The sequence below is a fragment of the Idiotropiscis lumnitzeri genome, chromosome 1 (assembly GCF_059441095.1).
Source record: "Idiotropiscis lumnitzeri isolate Australia: NSW breed Sydney's pygmy pipehorse chromosome 1, RoL_Ilum_1.0, whole genome shotgun sequence".
Lineage (NCBI taxonomy): Eukaryota > Metazoa > Chordata > Actinopteri > Syngnathiformes > Syngnathidae > Idiotropiscis > Idiotropiscis lumnitzeri.
Genome location: NC_142391.1, coordinates 655,001 through 673,223, shown reverse-complemented (window position 1 = coordinate 673,223; position 18,223 = coordinate 655,001). Strand labels below are relative to the sequence as shown.

The following is an 18,223-nucleotide window of genomic DNA, read 5'->3' as shown; positions in this document are numbered from 1 at the left end:
GCGCCACCAACTGGTTAAAGTTAAAACAAATCATTTTATTTGATATTTTTCTCCACGGAGGTTTACAAGGTCGCTTATTTTGAGGTTCTAAATTTGAATGAAAACTCATGAAACTTTGCATCCAAATCACGCCTGCAAAATCATCAATATTTTATTAGTTTGTCGTGCAATTTTTAAAACTGGCTCGCTCTTGCCCCCCCCAGATATTTTAAAAAAAAAAAGATTCATCAAACTTTTTGAAAATTTGATGAGGTTTGTACAAAGCCAAGAAGTCTCTGGGAGCCACACGCTAAATTGAACAGGAAGTCGGCCATTTTGAATCCTCCTAATATTATCTTGGGTTTGTCTCCCTCGTCTGATAGAGGACAATAATTGCTGGTAGTAATTTCTCTCCCCTCTTGGCTAATATATGGGTGGAAATTTGTCTTGATTCAAGACACTCACCGGCCTGTAATTGGTACACTGCTCTTTATCCCACCCTTCTTGCGGGATCAGCAATATTACGGCCTCTTTCCAAAAGGGAGGAACCATGCCTGCTTCCAAAATCCATTTAAATGTTGACTGCAACATCAGTGTCACCGACATCGCCTGTCCTGGGAACCCCTCCGGTCCTGCTGCCTTGTTTGGTTTCAGGTGCGCCATAGCCAAACTGATTTCTTTCACCGAAATGTTAGCTACAAAACTATTTCTCTGCTCCTCGGTCAATTTGGGCAAGTTAATTTCCTTCCAAAAGCCTCTCATTCCATCCCATCATGTTTGTGGTCGGGCATATAATTTCTGAAAATATGGTTCAAAGCAATTTTGTATTTTGCTTAATTTATAATGCAGAACTTTTGAGTCCGGGTTTTTTATTTTGTGAATCGCGTTCTCTTGCTGCTTTCTCAGTCTATATGCTGATAATTTACTGGCTTTCCCACCTCCTTCATAATATCTTTGCCTTGTGAAAATCAAATTTTTTTTTGTATGTCCTTTTAATAGATCTCATTTATTTTGTTCTTTTTTTTTCCCAAGGATTTGCTCCCTAATCATGGTGGTCTCCCTATACCTTTATTTATTTTTTCTAATGTCCCAAGTTCCTTTTGTAAGCATCCAATTCTGTCCGTCTCCTCTTCTTTAAATAAGTCCCATACCCAATTAATTTGCCTGCCTTGGGCATTGTTAACCTCACCGTAAGATTTCCCCTCAATTCTAATTCATCTAAAAATGTTAACACACTAAAACCGGAGAAACTTACCCGGATGCAAAGTTCTGAGTGTTTTGCCGCTCTTCATCTTGCAACGTTTGGGCTTCCCGTTTGGTTTCTGGAAGACGATGGAGGTCAAGTCACTGGAGGTTTGGTGCGTGAAATTCTTGATCAAGTCACAACTTACCTGCTGCGTTGTTCCGGACTTTCCCACAAATCTTCTCACTCGGGCACAGCTGCTGGCGTCCATTCTCGCCTTCTAAGCGTAACGTGAATTGTATTTTTATCATTCATTGTTTTACTCATTAATTCCGATTTATGTTGATCCCAGCTCAGGGTTCAGTTTAAACAGACAAGTAACCGGCCTGTGCTCTTAAGTGGAGTCCCACAGGGTCCCGTAGGACTGTTTGGCACCCATTGATAACATGAATGCCAGGACAAACTGAGAAACTGGAACATGTGGGGCAGGAGTAAGTGTGTCACCCATTTACGGCTAATATTGCTGTGCATTGCTTCTTGAAAACAAAGACAAGATAAATCAAACTTCATACAAACTCCGAGCTCAAGACATTCCCAACGCTTTTCAAGGCGGAATGACGTCAGATGAATTATCACCTTTGACAAGGCAGTGCAGGATGAAAGTGAGGAAGCTTCTGGGATGTGCGTCGCCTCCAGGTCTGAGTCCCCGTTGTCCCGGTTCCAGAGCGCCCGGATGCGTTCGGCAGGCTGAGAGACGCTGTCGGCTTCCTTGAGCACTGAAGTTGGGAAACAAACATCAGCGTTAACCAAGCACAATGTGCTGCACTTGTTATGTAGTGTCAATTTTCCAAGCGTCTTCACTTGAATAGATTTTTTTTTTTTTTTTTTGCTAATATATTTCCATTTAATTCTACAATTGAGCACCCATTTTTGGAATTCTTTTGTAGAGTGTTTTCTACTCCCTACTCACTAAAAAAAAGGCCTGTTACTTTTTCAACCTCAGCTGATGACATGAAATTTAAGAAGAAAAATACAATTTATGTAGCGCATTTCACACAAAGCCAACCATGGTTGAGATCATGATAGACTTAATTTATATCTTGAGGTTATTAAGGATAAAACATGAGATAAGTAACACTGAGGAACATGAAACTGGGGGTCCGTCCATTGTTGTCTGGAAATAAAAAATAAATAAATTAAAAAAAAACACCAGCTTCCAGCATTCAAAATTTCAGTTTCCAACCTGAAAAACATGGAGAGGTAAGGCATATTGTTTTTCTTCTTTTCCTTTTGGCTTTTCCCTTCAGGGGTCGCCCCTAACCCCGTCCTCTGCATCCTCTGCTCTCACCCCAACTACTTTCATGTCCTCTTTAACGACATCCAAAAACCTCCTCTTTGGTCTCCCTCTAGAGCCCTTGCCTGTCATTTGGACACTCAGCACCCTTCTGCCAATATATTTACCATCTCTTCTCTGGACATGTCCATATTTTTTCAACTGTTATCGTGAGCTAATTCAGTTGTTTTTTTTCCGCACTTTTTTGCCAAAGAACAACATGGATCCACCTGCACTCACGTTGCGCTCCCCCACAACTATAAATAATAGCATTTTCGTTGCAAAACCTACACCGGAGACTTCATACATGGGGCGCACAATGGCCAAGGAGAGCTCCACCGCCAACTACTGGAGTGGATGTGCAATTACACTTTACTGTAGTAAGGCAGGTAAAAAAGCATGTTGCCCAGGGTCAGCTGCAACCCCCCCCCCCCCTCTCAGGGGGTCCCGCCACACTATTTGAGAAGCACTGACTTACTGTAAGCCATCTTCATCCTCTTTCTCTTCTTCTTTTTACCGCTGCCATGGCTAGAGGGACTGGAGTCGGAGCCGTCCAGGTTCTTGAGCAGAACCACCTTCTGCTTCAGGCAGCTGCAACCCAGCATGCACTGCGGCCGCCCGCAGTGGCTGACCCGAACCGTGTGGGCCAAGCTGGAGCAGACGCAGCCCAGGCGGCAGAAGTCGTTGAGGCATGCCGGCTCCGGCCTGGGAGTCAGCTGGATGGGGGCGGTTGGGTTGTCACTTACGAAACCCTGCCAGGAATCAGACGGAGTGTGTCAGGAAAACATATCACATGGACTCAAGGTGATCAAATTTAAAAAAAAAAAAAAAGGGTTTGATTAAGCAAGGCCAGAGGTGGACTTTAGTCTGGCCCGCGAATCTATCGTCGTGCGACAAAAAAAAAAAAAAAAAGCCACAGAACATGTCAACAGCGCCACTACCAACTGTGCGTACTGACTTGCATTGGGTACATTCGTGAAGAAGAAAGTGAAAAAAAAAAAAATAACTGCAACTTCTGATTGTGGGAGAGCGCATAATGAATGAAGGAGAAACGGGTGGAAAGCGAAGCGCATTTTGCCATTTGTTTTTTACCATTAAATCGGTTTCAATGACGTGGCCAGAGTGAATTAAGTAATCAAAGATGATATGAAAGGAAAAGGAGCAAGAAAGTGGGATGTTTCCAGAGGGATGAGATTTAAGTGGCAAGGTACAGATGGCGGTCTCCTGTAAGAGAACACGTAATGATTGATTGATTCATTTATTAATTTACTTATTTTGTAAGAGGAGATGAATGCATTGACAGAAGCAAAAGAAAAACAAAATAAAGGCACTCGCCGACTGCATTGTACTCAAGATGCGTTTAAAGACCACTCACAGTTTGACAGCAAAAAAACTCATTTGCATTAATAGCATTAAAGAGCTCAAAACTACACATCGCTAAACAATGCGGCCTTTCGAACACGGTGCGTCATTACTAATCGTGATCGTTGAGTCAAAGAAACAAACGTTTGTGCTTGATTTGCAAAAAAAAAAAAAGTTTGCACTTTTCAGGACTGGATTTCATTCGGTGAATTATTCACAATTTAAAACGTTAGTTGTGCACATTTGCATTTGAATTTCCACAGGTTTCCCCTTTCCCATGCAAACAAAGAGGATGCAAGTTCTGGCAGGCAGTAATTAACCTCATAGATGAAGCAAACAGGTGAAACCTAACCATCAACTGTGTATTCCTGAGATCATTTTTAGGAACGGTAGAAAATATGACCAAGATCCCTTTTTCCCACGAAAAGTTAATTGGGGATACACAAGCGTTAGGCAAATAAATGGTATGTCACTTTCAATGCTATGGTTATGCATTTAAAATGAAAGTACGACTTCAGAATTGTTGGGAATTTGTGGATAACGTTGCAATGAATCGTGATTAATCATAAAGACCTCATCCGATTGATTGCGATTAAAAAATGTAATCGTTGCCCGGCTCTACTTTTGAATTTTCACGCGTTTTGCGGAGATCCAACACGAACAAACAGATGGAAAGTTAACATTCACCTCGAGATCGTTCACCATCTGCGTCGAGGCAGTCAAAGCGACAGCGGGATGAGTCTTAAGGTCATGAATGTTTCGGCTGAAAATAAAGTTATTCGCGCAGTGGTTCTTTCTAATTGGCGAGGCTGTAGAAGGGGGGTCATTGGAAACGTTTCCCCAGAACTCAAAATGTTGAACCATGGATACCTTCAAGGTGAAAAGCGAAGTCAGCGATATGGAGGCCCTCTCCTCCGTGATGTAGTTGCGAGGATGCCCACCCCACACGGCGCCGTCCTCCAGGTCTTTCTGCCTCAGCAGGCCTCGGGTCAGTGGCGGTTTTGGGGAACTCGATCGGTCGGAGCCACCCACTTCAGAGTTCGACTGCACGGGGGCCGTCTTATGTTTGAATCTCTTCCTCCTCTCCGGAGGAGGAGACTGAGCAGGAGAAGGTAAAAGAGTGCCAGCCACTGGAAAGACCGTGGGCGGAGTTTTCTTTGGTTTTGGAGGTTCTGGGAGGGGTTCCGGTGGCTGGAGGGTGTCTCTCAAAGCCGGACTTGATGGAAAGGATGCTGCAGTACCGGGACAAGTTGGAGGTTTGGAACTCTTCGGGTGCCTTTCAACTTTCCTGGAAGTCTTAATCTGCCTAAGCGAGGCTTTGGCTCGCTTGGAGGGCGGGACGAACCCGGTGATAAGGTTCGAGGTGGGCGAGGTGGCGCTTTGCTTCTTGAGGACGCTGCCGAGTGTGCGCACATAGCTGCTGCTGCTAGCGGGAAGCTCGTAGACGGGCAGAGAATCCGGAGGCGGCTGAGAGAAGCTGGTCACGTGTTGGTCGATCAGCTTGGCCTCGCTCTCTAGGTAGAGATCCAGCATGTCGCTGCAGAACGCCGACAAGTTCTTCTTGGGCTGCTCCAAGCCGACAGACGCTGCCAATGGAACAACTCCATGTAAGGCAACACTCGACAAACACGCTCAAGTCGAATACGTGACAATGTCGTCGTCACCTTTGGCCTTAGAAGGTGAAGGAGCTTCTGAGGGTTCCGATGGACTGAATTTTTCTCTCCAACCTTTAATCTGCGTCATATCTGTAGTCTTACCGGTTCTGGACACAAACGATCCAGAAGTGCCTGGAAAAACACAAAGAGATGAGTGTTGAACAACGGCATTACACTCCCTGCTGGACAGCCGTTCTGGTTGGCATGCGGACCAGGATAACCAAAGTCCAAACAGCTTTGCGCTAATCGCCAAAGTTACCAACGCTTGCGAACATTTTCAGATTTTGGGCTTCGTCAGGCATCGTAAAATGTGCCAAACATTTTTGCAATGAGTTATACTTGTCCAAAAATACGTTTTGCTCGTCGCAAAGAATCCTTGCGAATCCTTTGTTTCGCTAACGGTGGCAGGAGTTTGCAAAACAGTTTGAAACATTTGCCAACAGTCGTAAGACCTTTTCATTTCGCCGATGCTCGAGACCACGTGACCTTGGTTCCTACCGGTGTTGTTTTTGTCAACGTTGACCAAAATATTTCAGTAACGCCCCCTTTTTTTCCCCTCGACGATAACGAGACGATGACGAGCAAAACATGGGTCTTTGATGATGAAAAAGTGACGTGACGTACATGACTTTTCGTTGACGGGACGGGACGAAATTGTTAGAGTGTGGTCCGTCAGATGTTCAAAATTGATGACATGACTTCATATTGAACATGTCGTCTGTCTTGCTGGTGCAACCAATCCTCGTTTGGCCACCCCCACCACGGAGGTAAGGCGGTGAGAGACGCCAGCCAAGCTCTGCCCTTTTTTCCCCGCGATTTTCCTGTTCCTAAAAGTGACTCAAGCTCGGTACGCTACGTGGTTGTGATCAAGGAAAGAACGAGTCTCCAAGTCTTGCCGTTAACATGTTTTGATTTTGTTTATTTATGTTGCTTGAAGTGAAATCAAGCCACAACAGTTGCCAAAGAAAATGTTTTAAAGTCACTCACCTGAGGGGCGATTTCCACCAACGTTTGTCAGAAAGTTTGAGGACTCCGGCAATTCGCTAACATCGCAAGCATTCGTCACCTTCAACTCTGTGACTCACTGTGCAATGGTGGCAGCTCCTGGCTCGGGGGTTCCACGGTGACTCCAGGAGGGGGGATGGGCAGACAGACGCCCAAGTACTGCAGGTCGATGGACAGACTGGCGTCCAGCAAATTCATCTTCAGTCCAACTGAACAACACAACATGACTGCGTTGTTGTACATGTTCAAGTGAATGTGGCCAAATCGTTAAGACAAAAAAAAAACAACAACACAGCAAACAAACAACAAACAAGAGCCCAGTTGTCTCAGTTGAACCTTTGCTGGCTGACAGAATCTACAGACATAAAAAATGAATAAATAATCATTTAGCAAGCAGTCAGTCATTTCTTTTTAGGTAAGGTTACAGTCATTTAAGAATGTTTCGCGCACTTATGCTATTTGGCTAACAAAATTCAACTTTGTTAGCATTGTGTAGCTCTCGGAGCAAGAAAAAGATAGATTCTGACCCTCCTGTAGGACCGGGTGGATGATCTGCTGGTGCTTCATCATCTTCATGTCCTTGACGAGAACTTCCTCAAAGGAGGCAATTAACTCACCTAGTGAGAATAAAAAGGCAAAAGAGGAAGCCGCGAGCTTAGCGCAAAGAATAAACGATGGACTCGAGCCACGGCTGTTCCACTGGATTCACATGCAGCAAATGAAGATTTACCAAAGGCGTGATCTTCAGTTGGTTGCTGCAGCTGAACATCCGATGCTGACGACACGAGCTGGCTGTTTGCTTCTTCCTCTTTGCTGTCGGCGATATGAAGTTGTAGAGCCTCCTAAAATGGAAAATATCTACTTTGTTGTTTGCGCCCTCAATTGTTTTTTCGTTTACGGATGACAAGGTTCAGGCCACTTGAAAGAAAGTCATCAATGCACATTTGTCAGTTGCGTCAGTTTTCCGAGAAGGAACAAAATTACAAAGACTAAAAAAGCTTTCACAAGATGAACGTAGAACAGGACAGGGAAACTCGTTTTTCACAAATTAGGTTTTGGCGTAATTAAAAGAATGATCTCAGCTTTCCAATGATAATCAGCCATTGTGCTACGCTATTCATGACTTCATTATTACTCATGAAATTATTACCACGGATGCAAACGCCACCTTAGAGCTGCGTGCCTAGGGCGATGCTAAGCTAGGAGGGGCAAATTTGTCAAGCGATTTCAAAGTTAGACTGTGCTGCACACAGCAACATAAAATTGTTACAAGACAACTGAGAGTAGCCTTTCGGTGGTTAAAAAGATATATTTTTGGGGGCTTCCTGCCCTCTCCTAAAAAAAACCAAAATGTTATGAGAGTACATGATTTGACATTTACACACACGCACGAAAAAAAAAAAAAAGTCAACCTCAAGTATTGAACAAGTTTGGACTTATTTTCAATGTCAATACATTCCCTCTGGTGGGAAGGTGGCCCCCCGCCAACAAGGCCGGGTTGGCACAGCAGTTAGCTACAGCACGCTGGCATATTTTCTGTGATCGTTACGCTACTCAAACAAACGGTAAAAGATCAATCAGAAGCCAGTAAGGCTGTGCAAAGGTAACAATTTAACGGCTCAGGATTCGTTTCAATATGGTGCGGCAGTAGCTTTGTCACATTTATTAAGATGCAACAACAACAAAAAAATCCGAGAAACAACGACTCATCAGCAACGTAAAAGAATTTTATATGTGCTGCTGTACGTGCCTCATAAAATGAGTCGCGATACGATTCAAGGATTTTTTTTTTTTTTAAATGTAATAATTCGATTTGTCAAACCAAAACTTTCTCTGATTCAATCAGTTTTGTTTTGTTTATGGAAAATCGTGCCGATTGCCAAGTTAGTTCAAATTCATTATGATGTGCAATTATAAAGATGAGTACCAAAGGAAATTGTCATCTTCATACTGATATGATTCTTTTGCTTTAGTTTGGAATGCGATTTTTGAACACTTCACAGAGAAAATGTTAAAATCTAAGAAGAACAAGGCAGACGTTTTGACTTGACTGATTGTGCTATGCTGGCTCACGTATCTGTTCTGGCCAGTCAATACAACCTGGCTAAAGAGAAATTACCTTTGGTAACAACGTGACTAGAATGTCAGTTGCAAAGAGACTCGCCTCTCGCAAACACAGAATCAGCAACCTCGGCACTGCGTCGCCGACAACAAGTTTTATTGATTTTAATATTAATAGCGGCTCACTTTTTTTTTTGTCAAGTGTACACTGGAATATAATCTCAAACACTAGGCTGTTAACATTTTTTAGCACGTGCCTAGAACTTCCATTTTGGCTGAGGAGTCCACTCAGAATTGTTGCTTTACATTTGACAATAATGGTTGCCGCTGATCAAAAGTGCATGGCTAAAATAGCCATTAGCGATGGAATGACGTCAAATTAGTGTTGCATACCTACTACTGGCTGATAAAACACTTTGGTTGTGAACGACGCTTTGGAACCAAGAGGTTCATAAACTGGAGACTGGCTCATAAGCTCTTCATGGGAAGTCACTAAATGGTCCTGGTCATTTTATCCAAGTCTTTAGAGGGGGGCCACTGGATGTGACGTCAACTTGGTAACTAAGAAGCATCTTGGTGACAAACTGAACATGGTTGTGTGAATGCACTAGCTACCTTGGACGTGAAGGAGATAAAGAGCTGCTCCTCAACTTCTTCCAGGTTAGGCTTCATGGTCGTGTAGGCAGAGTCATCCGTCTTCGGTTCCAAATCAGATATGGCGGGTTTTCGCCGACGAGCCTTCCATTTGCTTTTTAATTGTTTAGGGGATGGGATTGTTTGGACGCAAGCAGGAGGAGCTGATCGATTAGTTTCTGCAGAAACATCAGCCGGACAGGACAGTGTCAGCAAATCAGTGTTTGGAAACTCCACTCCAATTCCGAGATGCTCCTCCGTAGAAAAAAAGTGGACTAGGTCTGCAATGGAAGGCGTAGGGGACAAAGCGTCACCATCCAAAGGGGAAAATGTTGGCGAGAGAATCAACGGAAGTGCAAGGGGGGAGAGTTCTCCTGGGAAAGGCAGCGACTGTTCGCTCTCTTGAAAGGAAAACGAATCAACATTTGGGGGATCCGAATGGATCAGGGCAGGAGACTGGGATGGATCATTGGCTGGAGATTGGGAAGGCAACAAGGACGACTCCAGTGAAAGTCTCTGTGATGTGGGCTGGAACACTTCGAAGGAAGGGTCGACGTAGGGCTCAGGGGGAGGTAACACTGTATGCCACTTAAAGACAGATGGGCCAGAGTCTTTGCTTGGTGGTGAATTTTCAGGAGGCTTGGCGGACCCCTGGTCGAGATCTAAAGCAAAGGTGGCAGGTAGAGAAGGTAGTGGCTCCGGTGAACTCACGGGGGACAGAGACTCAAAGCCAAAAGGGGAACAGGGCGAGTCAGGAAGAAAGTTACCTGACTTGGACACTGAGGGGTTGGTGGTTGACACACTGGGAGCATCTAATTCAGTGTTCAACGGCGGAGACAACACAGAAGACAAAGATGAGGTAGTCAGAGCTGAACGAACTAAAGTCTTGTGGTTACCAAGTGGCTCATCAACCTCGGCAAACACTAGTTTTGCGACCTCAGGGTGTGAGGTTTTTAATCGTCTTGGTTCCAGAGAAGCCACAGTATCTTTAAAGGAAAGACTAGAGATACGTTGAGAAGATTGATTTCCCAAGACATCTGCAGTCAATTTGTCTGATTGCCTGGGGGTAGAATCCTGGTTTTCAAGTTTCACGTTAGATGTTGAGTTGACATTCTGATGAGAAGAAGCTGTCCTTGTTCCGGTTTGGACCTCTGCAGGAACTTGTGTGGAGGAAGATTCCAACTTGCACTTGACCGTCTTGGTCTTAGTGGAATGCTTTTTCAAGAACAGAGCCAAGGCCGGCAGAGGAAGAGGACGTTTGACACTAGGCATTAGCTGGACTTCGGCCTGACATTTAGGCTCAGAAACAACCACTCCCTGGACAGCAGTCGTCTTTCCCTGCGGTGGAGGTTCACTGGAGGACTTGGTCGACTGCGTGTCTGCTTTGTGAATATCTTGGCTTGTGGCTTTTCCTGCAGTAGTTTGAGTGTTGGTTTGCTTCAGTCTTTTTGAGGTACTTAAAGAGTCCACACTGCATCTTGTCAAGGAAATGTGCGCCTCTCGAATGAGATCCCCAATTAATCGTTCTGCTGGCCGTGAGTTGCTGCCAAAGGAAACAATAGAAGGACTTGATTTATTTAGAACTTACAAGATGGTAGTAACAAGAGAACAAACAATCACTAGTGCCTGTCAATCAAGTCAAAAGACCATGGTGTCAGAACCAGAACCAAGACGGCCTGTTCAAAAGGTACCTTGTGAATGTTTCACCTGATCTATGCCAAATCACAGTGCAGATCAACCAAGCATCAAAACATTCGCATTTCCATAATGGGTCACTTTGCCAAAGCAACCAGCATCTGAAGCAAGCAACATGGAGTGCAACGATAACTCAAGCTCAGAATTAGGGCTGGGTGATAAACCAAAAATTTACCGCTACCGAAATTTATTACAATGGCCGACATAATTTTGCCCATGTCGGTAAATTCTGTGTCTAAAAAAAGAAAAAAAGAAAAGATAAGTCTTTTATGTCTGCGGCGATGTTTATGCCCCTTTAAGACGGCTACAGCGCGTGTCGTCACGCGACTGCACCCATCTAAATAAAAAAGAAAACAGACGACGCGGTCTTAGCTGACACGGCTGCAGACGAAGTAACGTTAGTTGAAGTTGTTCCTGTCGCGCTTGTCCCGAAAAGAAATTCGACATCTGTCGTTTGGAAATGTTTTGGGTTCCACAAAGACAACGTTTGAGCAAAAGAACACTAACTACAAAGTGCGTCGTAAGCAGCGCGTCCAACCTTTTCTTTTTCACCACCCACAACACAACCATGCTGGGCTAAAAGTTCAAAGTGAGGAGCAAGTTTGGACAAGTGACAACAGCCCATTAACGGAGGCGACACCATCCGAGAGAACGTCTCAGAGGTGGACGCGAGAGCCTAGCTAAAGATAGAGCTCCTCTAGTTACAGTGGAGCGCACGGGATTTAAACGCTTCATTAAAGTCCCCGACTAGAGGTACGAAAATATTTGTCGCAAACCGTAATTCCCGATATGGACTACATCGGGACGGGAGCGGACACATGTCGAGCATTTTGCATCCACATCCGACTTGTGGTCGGGTCGCAACATGGATCCCTGTTTGAGCCTGACTGTGCATTACATAGACGACAAGTGGCGACCGCGCACCAGCGTACTCGAGACGGCACATTTTCCAGATGATGCACACGCGTTTATTTGGCTTTTTTTTTCATTTTATTGAGCATTTTTTTATTTGGCATTATATATATTGTTTCCGCGAGACCACACCAATCTAGGGCTTTGCACATATCATGACAGCATCTTGGCGCAATCTATTTGCAGAAAAAGATTTTACGAGAGGAACCCTTTCTCTCCTGTTCTTTGTGACATTGTTGAAGTCAATCAAAGCAAACTATTTGGAATGTTTATACAAATGATTTGTGTACTTTTATTTTTCAAACTAATGTGTACCAGTTGGTCAATAAAAAAAGCAGTTAATATGCATTTCCTGCATTTATTTTGATTTTGGTCCACGGGGGGAATTTATTGTGCATTTATTGTTATCGAGGTAAAATTGCCCAATTTATCGCCATATTGATTTGTGGTAGGCCTGCATGATATGCGGTTTTAACATCGCGATTGCGATGTGCGCATGCGCAATAGTCACATCGTAGGACGTGCTTTGTCTTTTGTTTTTTTTTAGAACAAGGAAACTTTTTGTTTGTTTGATAAAAGCAGCACGCTACAATATGCTCTACATTGTAGAGACTAGACAGACTGTCTTGCAAGTCATTAGCAAGCGCGCAGCCTCCGAAGGACCCCGTCCACATCAAGCATCCAGTCCCTATCTAGTACCGACAACGACAGCAGAAGAGGCGAAATATGGAGTTATTTCGTCCATAAAAAGGAATATACAACACCCAAAAAAAACCTCTGCCGACAGTGCCTCGCCGTTGTGGCTGCAACACAAGGTCATACAACAAACTTGTCCGACCATTTCAATGCGATTACGAGCCCCCGTTTAACCAGTTCAGACTCATTAGTGGGACCCGATGTAAAACCATCGACTCCAAAAACAATGACAGACGCATTACGATAAGTCCAAACAGCATCGACAAATCACGAATGCAAGAACTTTTCACGGGGCGAAAGTGAAAGTGAAACTCAACGCCGTCACGAAAGAGAGGTTTAAAAAAATGATCGGCACGCTCGACAAAAGGTATCAAATGCCGTGGCGCACGGATTTCTTTCAAGTGGCCATCCCAGAGCTGTATAATAAACAAAGCAAAGTCTTCCCAAACAGAGCTATTTGAGTCATCTGGTGAAAATTGTTCTAGTTTTAATATCGCAATGTACATCGCAGCCTCCCCAAAAATCGCAATGTCATTTTTTCCCCAATATCGTGCAGCCCTAATTTGAGGTCATATCGCCCAGCCCTACTAAGAATAGTAAATAATGTGTTGTTGTGACAAACATACAGTGAACAATACAATCTTTATCTTGAAAAGAAATGTGAAAAGATAAACTGAGTGAAAAATCTCTTACCAGGTACTGTTCTTCACAACTTTGGGTGCAGAATCAGAGGATGCATCTTGGTCACAAGTCAATCCCGAAGATTTAGTGTCCAGAAAGCTTCGAGGTTTGTGATTTGCAAGCAAAGACTTCAAGCTGTTCTTGAACGGTCGCTGCTGACTGGTTGCTACAGTCCCATCCTGGTTGGATTTCAGCTTCGGGCCTAGTGAACCGACACCGTCTTCCCTGAACCCCTTGGCAAACGGGTTGTAGTCAACTTTCAACTGAGCAAATTGGCAATTCTGGTAGGCATTGACAGCCATGAACTCAGTCTGTTGAAATGTGAACGTGACAACGTTTGAGGAATTCAGCTTAATGTCTTTAGCAGGTTTCTCTGTCTGGACCACATGCAAACGGGGCATATAACGATGCATTGGGTGCAGTACAGCATTGCCTTCCTGGTCGGCCGTGTTGCTGGTGAGCTTCAGTTTGTAAAACGAAACGGGATTCTGCATCCAGTGGTGACCTGTGGAAGGCGATTCAGGATGCGCGAACGGACAGTTTTTCATGTGCCGTTCTGCCTTCCCGGCCACCTTCCAGCTGGTGCCAGTCCACATGTAGCAACTTTGGTCCACCAGCTGAACATCCAACATTAAAACATATCGCTTGGATGGCTGCAAACCAGAGATACGGAAGCGACAATATGGAAACATCCTGCAGCCTCGCTTGGTCAGAATCATCTCGGTGTTACACCTAAAGAATTCATTCCACATGTTGTTGTTGTCCAAAGTCACTTGGATGCCTCGGCAAGTACTGTCAGGTGTCAGGATATCGCCTCTGGAAGGTTTGGTGGCAGCGCGTCTGCTGCAGGATGCGTCTGTCTGCATGTCGTCTTCAGCTGCCATAGTGGCGTCTTTGTAAATTCCATTTGAGCCTCGTACACACCGGCCAGCCTGACCAAAATGACGAGGCAAATGATCAGCATCTGGAGCGGCTGCAGGGCTGGCCGCCCCGCCATCGTCAAACACCATCACTTTCTGTTGTGCCTTCGATGCCATGGACGCATCCCACACGTCTAAGAGACGGGATCATTTAGCATTTTCTGTCTGACCAGGGCGCACAAAAACATCCTGAAAAATAAACACAAGTACTTTACCAAGTGTGATGATTATGACTATTGAATGACATGCAGACCAACAATACAATACGACTAGCGCATTTCAGAACAGCTGGAGTTGTCACAAAGCGCTTTCCATATGGTGTAATATAAATTTGTGGGAAATTAGAACACAAATCAAAACACATAAACAATAGATATCAGAAGAGGAGCAGAACAGTGACAGTCTCATATTGAGTAGAAAGCCACAGAATAAAAATGCGGGCAGAGAGGGGGCGGGGCTTGCCTAACATTCAATGGGAGGGCATCTCATAGCGGAGCGGCAGCATTTTGGACCAGTTGGAGGCGCTTGAGGGAGGACTGGCTGACTCCAAAGTCAAGTGCGTGACAGTAATCAAGTCAAGGCATGGATTACTGTTTTTAAAGGAGGGGCTTCACTTTAGCCAGCTACCTAACATACAAGAAGATGGATTAAACAACGGCACTGATTTGCCTTTTAATTTTAAATCGCTGTCCAGTTCAAAAGCCTAGTTTGAGACTGTTAGCTTGAGATAAAATGCCAGGGGGCCGAGGTCACCGGGGTTGAGCGTAAAAGGGCCAGAACTTCTGTCTTCCTTTCGTTAAAAATCAAGAAGTTAAGTAACATCCAGATTAGGGCTGGGCGATAAACCGAAAATTTACCGTTACCGAAATTTAATACACTGACCGACATCATTTTGCCCATGTCGGTAAATTCGGTGTCTTTTCTGTCTGCGGCTATGTTGATGCCCCTTTAAGACGGGCTGCAGCGGCTGTAGTCACGTGACTCCACCCAGCTGAACAAAAAAAAGAAAACAGAAGACGCGTTCGTAGCTGGCGATTCAAATCCTGAAGCGGCTGACACGGCTGCAGACGAAGTAACGTTAGTTGAAGTTGTTCCTGTCGCGCTTGTCCCGAAAAGAAATTCGACATCTGTCGTTTGGAAATGTTTTGGGTTCCATAAAGACGACGTTTGAGCAAAAGAACAAGAACTACAAAGTGCGTCGTAAGCACCTGAAACAGCGCGTCCAACCTTTTCTTTTTCACCACCCACAACACAACCATGCTGGGCTGAAAGTTCAAAGTGAGAAGCAAGGTTGGACAAGTGACAACAGCCCATTAACGGAGGCGACACCATACGAGAGAACGTCTCAGGTGGACGCGAGAGCCTAGCTAAAGATAGAGCGCCTCAAGCTACAGTGGAGCGCACGGGATTTAAACGCTTCATTAAAGTCGCCGACAAGAGGTACAAAAATATTTGTCGCACTTCCCGATATGGACAACATCGGGACGGGAGATTAGACATGTCAAGCATTTTGCATCCACATCCGGCTCGAGTCGCAACACGGATCCTTGTTTGAACCTGACTGTGCAGTACATAGACGACAAGTGGCGACCGGGCACAAGCGTACTCGAGACGGCACATTTTCACGTTGATGCACACGCGTTTATTTGCATGGACTTTTTTCCCATTTTATTTGCTGACCACACGAGCTCCTTTGCACATGGCATTATATATATTGTTTCCGCGAGACCTTCACACATGGCATTACAGCACCTTGGCGCAATCTATTTGCAGGAAAGATTTTGCGTGAGGTACCCTTTTCTCCTGCTCTTTGTGACATTGTTCAAGTCATGCAAAGCAAGCTATTTGGAATGTTTATACAAATGATTTTTTGTAATTTTATTTTCCATTGAAAGTAATGTGTACCAGTTGGTCAATAAAAAACAGTTCATATGCATTTCCTGCATTTATTTTGATTTTGGTCCACGGGCGGACATTTATCGTTATCGAGGTAAAATTGCTTAATTTATCGCGATATTGATTTTAGGTCATATCGCCCAGCCCTAATCCAGATTTGGATTTCCTCTCGACTAGACAAAAGTGGTCTCAACATGAAAGTGTCTTTTTTGCTCAGATCTGACTGTCATCCGTAGAGCAATGGAAGGAAATTCCATGTTTTCATAGGATAGAACCGAGGGGCAGCAAGGGCCCCAAAACAGAAGCTTGTGGAACACCATACGCCAAGGGGGCACTCTAAAGCTAACCTGTTAACAAATCTGCATGATTGCAGACATTGTGAACATGTCAAAGCATGCCAACGAGACTGTTTATTATGTTCTTAACATTTAAAATGACATTTCTCTGAGCTGAACCTGAAGCACTCAACATTAATACACATTAATCAGAGCAAGTTGGAAGGTTTACGCCTTAACATGGTAGAAGTGAAAACTCATACACGCGCTGCCATTTTGAGACTAGAGACAATTGGAGCTTGTGCGCTAAAATGTGACAAGTTGACTTCACAGCTGACCCACTGAACAAGGAATAGTACACCCTGGACTGGTCACCAGACAACCATTGAAATTCACAGTAGCAATGTGACAAGTGGAAGCCATTCTGGTGGAATTTTCACAAAACAACAAAAACAAAAAAAATAAAACAATGGATTGAGCACGTCAAACGCTTCTCAAATGCAAACAATCGTATGTATGACCTATTCGACTGCCCACACTGCTTTTCGCACGAATAATACATTTGTTCCATTATTCTATTTCCTTCATGCTGTCCATTCCTTTCTTTCACCATTTTGATTGTTTGTAGATGTGCACTACGTACCGTCTCTCATCATAAGTAGGAGGGTACTTTGGTCTAGTACTATTGGTCAAGACTGAAGAACCAATCAAAGGACAATGTGGGACATGTCACACAATGTGACAAGATGTACAAAATCTCCAACATGTTTGACTTTCGTCGTGGAGCATGTGAAGTGTCCCAGACGCCAAACGACCAATTGTTGAGAATGTCACACACTACACGTGTCAAAACAACTCAAAATCGGCTACGAGACGCTACATTTGTTATTTACAGCCTCCTGTTTCAAGTCGAGTTAGTTTTTTTTTTTTAAAAACAGATAATAGACACTATAACACATAAACCATCTCTAAGAAGGTAGTCCTAGCCCCATTCCCCAAACCTCCACCTGACACAAAAAACTTTGCCGGAACCCATCACCGGATAGTCGATATTCTTGGCGTCCCATTCCAGGACTTTGTTTGACAAACAGTATGACAAACTGTGATTTGGGGCAATCTTGTCACGTTGCCATCCACAGCTACAAAAAAAAAGATAAGATTTACAAAAAAAACTGAGAGACGTGCTTTATTTTTAGATCAAACAGCGACTTAACTAAGGACGGTTCATAGCTTATTATTTCATAAGTTGGTTAACATTACAGTAACACTTATATTTGCATTATTTATCTTCATGGTGCCGGAAATGTTGCATCCGATGCAAGTATCATCAAGGACCAGGACCAACAATCGGCTAAATAGCTAGCTAGCATGTTGGCAAGCTAGCATGCTAGCTGGGCCTGAAGCACAACCTCCACTAAACCATGCGTTGTCGTGGCGTCACTCGCATTACCTTCAAAGCTTCTACCGCGCGGACATTGTGGCTTCAATCCATTAAAGGGCCGTTTTTTCCACTATGTTCGCGTCTTGTCGACATCTTGCTTCCTAGCTTGCCTGCTAGCTAGCTTGCTTGCTTGTCCCGATCACGTCTAGGCTAGCTGCGTGCTGCCGTCAGTTAGTCTATCATTCGGTCGGTCGATCGGTACGTTGCTGCTACGTCACGATGCGTTCCTGCCCAGCCTCCTCGGTAGCCATTTTGACGCCGTGTGGCCGCCACCTGGCTCCTCTCCGTCCTCGGTCTGACGTGTTCGGTCTGACGTGGCTGCCACCGGGACCGTCTCCCCCGTGCCCACAGTTGTCTTGTCGTCCGACAGCTGGCTGGCCCCGAAACAAATTCGCTAGGGTTTGTGCTGGGGCAATAGTTCCAACAACAACGACGACGACGAAGGACCGCAAATGGGACGTACACTGGTCTGGAGTAACTCGACTACCTCGTGTAG

General features: G+C 44.5%; 1 protein-coding gene across 4 annotated transcripts in view; it reads right to left on the bottom strand.

Annotated features, from left to right (window-relative positions):
• The window catches only part of mgaa (MAX dimerization protein MGA a), a 42,582-nt gene that overhangs the window by 24,254 nt on the left and 105 nt on the right, over positions 1-18,223 (bottom strand). For 2 of the 4 annotated variants that reach the window (XM_088308244.1, XM_088308225.1), the window contains exons 1-12: positions 17,737-18,223; positions 13,208-14,304; positions 9,194-10,754; positions 7,248-7,359; positions 7,045-7,134; positions 6,598-6,726; positions 5,522-5,644; positions 4,728-5,443; positions 2,974-3,247; positions 1,799-1,938; positions 1,371-1,442; positions 1,235-1,301 (exon numbers count right to left, since the gene is read on the bottom strand). The exon at positions 17,737-18,223 is cut by the window's right edge. In XM_088308244.1, the coding sequence (XP_088164370.1) occupies positions 1,235-1,301; positions 1,371-1,442; positions 1,799-1,938; positions 2,974-3,247; positions 4,728-5,443; positions 5,522-5,644; positions 6,598-6,726; positions 7,045-7,134; positions 7,248-7,359; positions 9,194-10,754; positions 13,208-14,232 (4,309 nt within the window). In that variant the 5' untranslated portion in view covers positions 14,233-14,304; positions 17,737-18,223. Of the gene's footprint in view, positions 1-1,234; positions 1,443-1,798; positions 1,939-2,973; positions 3,248-4,727; positions 5,444-5,521; positions 5,645-6,597; positions 6,727-7,044; positions 7,135-7,247; positions 7,360-9,193; positions 10,755-13,207; positions 14,305-17,736 lie in introns of all 4 variants that reach the window. The other 2 variants (XM_088308234.1, XM_088308217.1) reach the window with 2 other exon arrangements.